At 47.9% G+C, this 7,206-nt stretch overlaps 1 protein-coding gene across 1 annotated transcript; it reads right to left on the reverse strand.

Moving 5' to 3' along the window:
- Positions 1–4,732: 4,732 nt before the first annotated feature.
- On the reverse strand, positions 4,733–6,903 carry LOC115541796 (thymosin beta-11). Its single transcript, XM_030353638.1, has 3 exons — positions 6,794–6,903; positions 5,800–5,914; positions 4,733–5,621 (listed from the first exon to the last, which is right to left on the reverse strand). Exons 1-3 carry the CDS (start codon positions 6,872–6,874, stop codon positions 5,593–5,595), a joined length of 225 nt encoding a protein of 74 aa, XP_030209498.1. The 5' UTR covers positions 6,875–6,903; the 3' UTR covers positions 4,733–5,592.
- Between the last annotated feature and the right edge of the window lie 303 nt (positions 6,904–7,206).

Consider the following 7,206-nt stretch of genomic DNA (forward strand, 5'->3'; position numbering starts at 1 on the left):
GCGGCCGGACGGTTTCGACGGCAGTCCGGCAGGGTTAGCTCGGCGGCTACCCCGCCGACAGCTGCTCGTCCACTGGTCCACAAAATGTTAGCTATGCTCTGACTGGAAGGGAGTGGGGAAGTGGGAGGTAATATTCAACTGTGTCCCCTTCCTACGTAGGACGGGAGGCCGAAACTGACTCGCTCGTTTGCTAACTGTAGGCGGGGTACTTTCAGAAATGCATATCTCACTCAAAAAATCTATTTTTGTATGCCTGTGGGAGCACCAGAGACCCAAAACAACACCCCAAATCCAAGGAAAAGTGATGAATCCATAATATGTCCCCTTTAAGCATATTTCCTTTGTAAAAACAATACAACACACTAGCTAACTGGCTGGTGGTTGTGCTGCTGGGGATGTTGGTGCTCACAGCGTCTCCCCGCCTCCCCTGTGGTGACTGAAGGACAGGAGGAGAAGGAGCAGCGTAGAGTCAGGAGAACAGGAGCAGACAACTTGGAACCTGCTGCAGTCAGGGACACTGGGGTGGTTGTTTGTGTGTGTGTGGGATAAAGCGAGCATGTATCCATGTGTGTTATATTGGATATGCAACACACACACACCAACTATTCATGCAGTGCGTTAGCAAAAGTGTTCATCACTCCTCTCGACAGACCCCTCCTGGAGGTCCATCCACTCGGCTGGGTGACTTCATCTGAGAGTGCTCAGTGCCGCCTGCGCAGCCCATCCATCCCACCTTTGCTGCTACTGGACATTTGGGACACATTGGCGAAACCACAGTGTGTTTCTGTCAGGTGTTTATGAGATCCACCAAGTAGACACCTCTCAGGGTTTCTCTGTGCTCACCCTCGAGCAGAAACAGACTCACAGCTCACAGCGTGTCTCCATCGATCCTGGCCGATCAGTGGAGGGGGCTAGGTTTCTCTGTAGTTTGTACAGCACCGTGTGAGGCTACGTGATCCCGTTGGGTTCAGGCTGTACAATTACATTTTACATTTAGTGGATTCTGCTGATGCTTTTTTCCAAAGCGACTTACAAGCATTCATTTACACATTCACACACTGACGGTTGAGTCAACCTCGCAGGGCGACAGCTAGTTCGTCAGGAGCCGAGCTGTCTTGCTCAGGGACACCTTGACACTCCGGGGATAGAACTAGCAACTTTCTACCTCCTGAGCAACTGCTGCAGGTATGGGCAGGAAATTGTGCTTTGATGAAGATATTCTCCACTGTTGAATATCTTTATCACTTTCTGTTTTTTTACATCCACTTGATTGGACGAGCTGCTGCTCCAGCTGGCTCTGTTACATACGTGCTTTTAAATTTTTCTTTGAGTCAGGTTTGATCCAACACACACCTTACTAAAATACCTAAAAAAGAGCAACATGAATCCAAATATAACACATTTAAGGGAGCAGTACTAGACCCCAGACCCTCTTCAGCTATCTCAGAGAGACCAGAATGGTCAGTGTTCTGAACACCCCTCATCTGCTGTCTATTCAGGTGCTCAGCAGCATCTGAGAGACTGTCGATCTAATTAAGCGACACAACAGCGGGAGATTGTGAGGTGTAGGTGGTGCGTCGTGGGAGGGTGAGCAGTACTAGACCCCAGACCCCAGGCCCTCTTCAGCTATCTCAGAGAGACCAGGATAGTCAGTGGTCTGAACACCCCCCATCTGCTGTCTATTCAGGCGCTCAGCAGCATCTGTGAGACTGTCGATGTAATTAAGTGACACAAAAGCGGGAGATTGTGAGGTGTAAGTGGTGCGTCGTGGGAGGGTGAGGTCTAGGTGGTGGGTCGTGGGGTGTAGGAGGTGCAGCTATGTTGTGGTGAGGTGTAGGTGGTGGGGTGGTGAGGTATATGTGGTGCTTAGTGGGAGGGGGATGTGGAGGTGGTGCGTGGTGGGAGGATGAAGTAGGTGTAGGTTTTGGTGGTGCAGGGGTTGGTCTCTATGTGCACCGTCAAGCTGTCTTAAAGCTGTTACTTATGGACATGAAGGCATTCATCTGATGCTGGATGTTGCAGTTAGTTGCCTGGAGAGATCACCTCACATGTTGTCACCGATTCAATAGCCATAATAACGGCGGTCGAACATTTATAAACGTGTGCTGCATTGTTCCCCAGTTTCCTCTGGGCCCTCCGACTTCCTGCTAGATCCCGAGACATGCTAACAGGCTAGGCTCATTCGGAGCCAGGAATTGCCTGTATCACTGTTAGCAGTACATTTTAGTTTGAGTGTGTCTGTGTGTGTGTACGTCTGCATGTGTGTGTGTGTGTGTGTGTGTGTGTGTGTGTGTGTGTGTGTGTGTGTGTGTGTGTGTGTGTGTGTGTGCGTGTGTGTGTGTGTGTTTGTGTGTGTCTGTGTGTGGTTCTGTGTTCCAGTCTGTCACGCAAACACAGATTCTCTCCCTCCAAAGCACATCCACACTCCCCCCAACCCCCCTCCCTCCCCACCTGACCATCACTAGGGGGTTACCGATGGAGAAAAAGTGTAATGTCCTTTTGTTGGGAGTCTCTGTGTGTGTGTGTGTGTGCGTGTGCGTGTGTATGTGTGTGTGTGTGTGTGTGTGTGTGTGTGTGTGTGTGTGTGTGTGTGTGTGTGTGTGTGTGTGTGTGTGTGTGTGTGACCGCACATTACAGTGCCTTTTTCGGACCAAAGCACAACCACAAATCCATCCTCCGAGGAGAGAGAAGACATCAGTCAGGTGGAAGACATGTCGGCCACACCACACCAGAATTAAACCTAACAAATTTTCAAATCATAAAAAACAGCCAGGAACTATAGCTACATCCCCACGAGGGGGGTTACCATGGAAACGTCAGCCGGACCGCCAGTGGGAGGAAGTGTGTTTGTGTGTGTTTTATATCGGCTTGCACCAGAGAAATATAACCGTCACACACAACCGGCCACCCTAGCTCAGAGCTAATCGTCATGGCGATCTGGCGGCAAACCGAGATATCAAACCCGAAACAAGGCTTCATTAGGCATTAGCTTCTGCCCTCGGGCTACGACACGGCTACGAGGGCGGCTCCGCGGCACTGGCTAGGCGAGAGCGCTCGGTCAAGCGGAATCAAAAACCAATAAACAAAGCGTAGAGGAAGAAAAGCTGTTAGTTTATTATCCGGCTATAAACGTGTGGCGTTCGCTAACTGCCAATAGATCACCTCCTCCTCCTCCTCTGTTAGCTCGCCATGAGACAGCTGACCCACAATGCCTCTGTGCAGAAGCTTGTGAAAGGCTAACAGGATTGGCCCCTACGAGGGCCAGCCAGGGCCGCCGGTAATCAGTCAATCGCTAAGCTAACGGCACGGCGGGCGAGCTAACCAGGCTTACGGGAGTAGCGGAGGGACATTTCCAGGGAACACCAACAACAAGGGGCAGAGAGGGCGGCGATTCATGGCCCTCTTTTGACCGGCCGCATATTTGTTTGGAACATGGTAGTGACTCAGCGGCCATGCCCATGCTGGTAGAGAGAGAGAGAGAGAGAGAGAGAGAGAGAGAGAGAGAGAGAGAGAGAGAGAGAGAGAGAGAGATAATTAGAGAGAGAGAGCGAAGGATAAAGAGAGCGATACAGGGAGAGGGACACATGGAGAGAGAGATAATCCGGCCAGTGTGAGGTGACCCTTCCCCCCCCTTCCCCTCTCCAGATTAATACCTTATTTACTTATTAAGAGTAACTGAATTAACACCAATCCACTTACTCTAACATGCATGATTAACCCAATGAAACCACAGGCCCAGTCACCGAGATACCAGAAATGTTAATCCTCCAGAATTGCATTGCTGTGGAAAAGAGACAAAAACAAATGACCAAAAGACCGGATAAAATACTAAAGAAGACCACTAAAGAACACTAAAACAAATGTAACAAAAATGTAACATATATATATACTGTTGAATATAGAGAGAGATGTATAATTGCTGTTTAAATAAAATAGGTGGTGAAATACCTTTTTGTGATAAATTCACAATAGTTCGCTCTTTCGCTATGAATGAATTGCTATAAATTATGGAAAACGGATGCTATGTTGTAAACAAAGTGACAGAGTTGGATATACTTGAGAGAAATAGATGCATTTCATATTTAGCTTGCTCTTATTACATAATTCCCACGATTAATGTTTGATATTTGTTCAAGAGGTGGTGTGACGTTGATGTCATGTCCAGGTAATGCCAGGCCCAGGAGGGCTTTGCTAATTCAGGACAGGGTTAGTCGGCTAAACTTCACGCGGCGAGACGCCAGCACATACCTTAAGGACAGGCCGCTATTAGGGTAGCGAGGCCATCCCAATCCGTATGAGTATGAGTTACAAGGGCCTCAACGTGTTACCACCTCTGATACAATCAATAAATGCCGTCCATCTTATCAGTGTCAGTGAAGACCTGCTCGTCAGTGGGAAGAGGATCTAACCCCAAGTAGGCAGGGTAGTCCAAGTCCCACTTCCTGGATCAGTCTTACTGCAATGTGCATTTTGTGTTTACGTTTTCAGATTTTGAAAGTTCAAACATGAAAAATGACTCATTTAAGAATCAAAACCAAAAAACTGAACTGTAACTATTCCCTGCATGAATCGCTGCCTTTGTTTGAACAAGTTTGGGTTCAGCTTTTGAGATTGGGTGACAAAAAAAAAGCTAAATATGCATCTAATGAACAAATTTCCAATAGATGACAAGATGGCCATGGCCAGTCGTTTTCTACAAGGGTCGAAGGGGAAAAACAACACAACTGCAGTCTTTGTTTTATCAAATAATTTTTTTATTACAACATTTAACGGTTTGCCAGTACTGGTAATGGTTTGTGGTTTAACATGGGTTCTTACAGAAACCCCCAAAAAGATTATTCATTTTGTGAATTTAGACCAACAGTTGATATCTGGAACCAATTCCCAGCATGCGTTGTTTCTGCATTATTGGGGGGGCGATATAGGGTGCAAAACGGTACTATATCTACACAATTGCAACGGAGAGACGAATAAAGTCAGTGGTTTGATTTTCATTTTCCCAGATCTAGATGGCTTCCATCTCATCCGTTTCATGATGCATAAGAATTTAACCAGCGTAAAAAAAATAAAGATTGTGCATCTCCGAAACGTAGAAAACGAAAGAGACGCTAGTCGCCATGGTTACGGCGGGTCAGCAGAAGCGGCCAGAAGCAGGAAGTGATAAGGGCGAGACGAGGAAGAGGAGAAGGAGCTTCCTGTGACATGAAGGCCACGCCCTCATTACATTCTGAACAAGGACACCCGCCCTCCGGTCCTCGAACACCACAAGCCCAACAGAGGGGGGGGGGGGGTCCTCTTCATTATCCTCTTCCTCTCAGGCCTCCTCCCCTCCTGTAGCGTCACGTCGCCACCCAGGCGACGGACATCTTAGACGTCCGACGGTGGGTTTTGCGATGACAGCAGGGGGTGGATCCATGCAGGGGAGGGCGTTCTAGCCCGCTCTATGGTGTATTTTTTGGCCTTCCTTTCATATTTTCGGTTACAAAGTTATACAGCTAAATAAAAAAAATAACATCTGAAGTGACAGAAAGGCAATGGAGGGAGTGGGGAGGAGGTGGTGAGCTGGGGGCAGAGAGGGCTGGAAGGAGGACATTACTCTGCCTTCTTCTCCTGGTCGATGACTGGAGAGGGAGAGGGAGAGAGTCAAGGAACCGCTGGCACAATATGACACAACAACGTTTATAGTGAATGTCATCTTGCTTGGAGCACAAGGCCCCTTAATGGAAGGCAAAAGACCCTTCCTAAGGAAGGGGCTATCGCCTTCCTAAGAGCGCCGTACTCCCAGACCCTCAGACTTACTTTCTTGCGAGGGAAGAACGTTCTTCTCCTTGGTCTCGGTCTTCTTCAGCTTGGTCTTGTCGAAAGAGGTTACCTCTTCGAGCTTGGGCTTGTCGGACATGTTTGCGATTTGAGTCTGCAGGAGAGGAGAGCAAAAACCCACGTTTTAATAGACAAATAGCCAACTGGTAGTAATGGTTAACGTGTACTGGCGCAGAAATGCACCAGGCCTTTTGTTCACTGCAGCTTGAGGAGTCGCCCTCCTTCATGTGATTCGCCCTCCTCCCCGGTCGTCCCATAACCGGACACACACACACACACACACACACACACCATAAAAATCGGACCACATCAGGGTGGAGGGATGGGCGTTGAGGATCAGTCGAAAACCAATGATCGATGATGGATTCCAAAGCCTTATTAGTTAGAAATAGGGGGTGATCACTTCATAAGGGGGTCCACCGTGTGGCGGACGTGCCACGTGCAGACCCGACTCAGTCCTCTGGTCACGTACGCGTCTCTTGGGATACAAGAGGGTCTGTCTGGAGGACCACCGCCCTGATTCAGTCATGATCCGACCTCACCCATCGGCGAGAACCCGATCACCAGACGAGATCAGGTTGTGTTCTAACACGTTACCGAATCAACCAGGTGATGAGCTTAAAACGTGTATTTAAAACCACAAAAGCGGGTTTAAATACCGACATTGACGCGTCTACGCGTCACACCACAGATATCACAACAAAGAGCACTGCGTGGTGTCTGTGAAGAAGCCCACCAGAGACGGCACCCGTCCCTGTTTAACGCAGTTATTCACGGTCCCTTACACCGACTCACTGCTCGGGTCCGAGCCGCACGTGAACCCCATTGTCCACCGTCGTCACCACAAACAGAATCTAACTGGAGAAAAATAATACACTTCCATTACCGCGCACCGTGTAGCACGCATCTAAGTGAAACGTTAACCTCCGGCTCCACCCGAAAGCAAACTTTATTCTTATATGACGGTGCTTACCGGAGTCTGACGGACGTTGAAAGTTACGGTCCAAGGTGTGGCGTCTGCAGCAGTGTGGCGCGGCGACGGCGCGCGTGTCATTTATAGTCCTCCGTATGCTAATGATGACATATGACGTAAGCCGCTGTAATATGCTAATGAGGATATGTGACGTCATCCGCTCTAATCTCTTGCCTCTTTCCCCACTATTATTATTATAATAATAATAATAATAATAATAATAATAATAATAATACATAGGTTTTATGTAGCGCTTTTCTCTGTACCCAAAAACGCTTTACAAAAACACCAAACAAAAAGGATACAAATGGACAGTACAGTATATACATGCATATTGGGTGTCAAGCAACGAAGTTGCGAGACAACCTATTATTATTATTATTATTATTATTATTATTATTGTTATTATTATA

Source organism: Gadus morhua, chromosome 4, assembly GCF_902167405.1.
Source record: "Gadus morhua chromosome 4, gadMor3.0, whole genome shotgun sequence".
Classification (NCBI taxonomy): domain Eukaryota; kingdom Metazoa; phylum Chordata; class Actinopteri; order Gadiformes; family Gadidae; genus Gadus; species Gadus morhua.

Excerpts from the sequence above, each read along its gene's own strand:
- LOC115541796 (XM_030353638.1), bottom strand. The coding sequence starts at position 6,874 with ATGACACGCGCGCCGTCGCCGCGCCACACTGCTGCAGACGCCACACCT. Across the intron at positions 5,915-6,793 it reads TCAACGTCCGTCAGACTCCG|ACTCAAATCGCAAACATGTC; the intron begins GTAAGCACCGTC and ends CCTCTCCTGCAG. Across the intron at positions 5,622-5,799 it reads CGTTCTTCCCTCGCAAGAAA|TCATCGACCAGGAGAAGAAG; the intron begins GTAAGTCTGAGG and ends CTCCCTCTCCAG.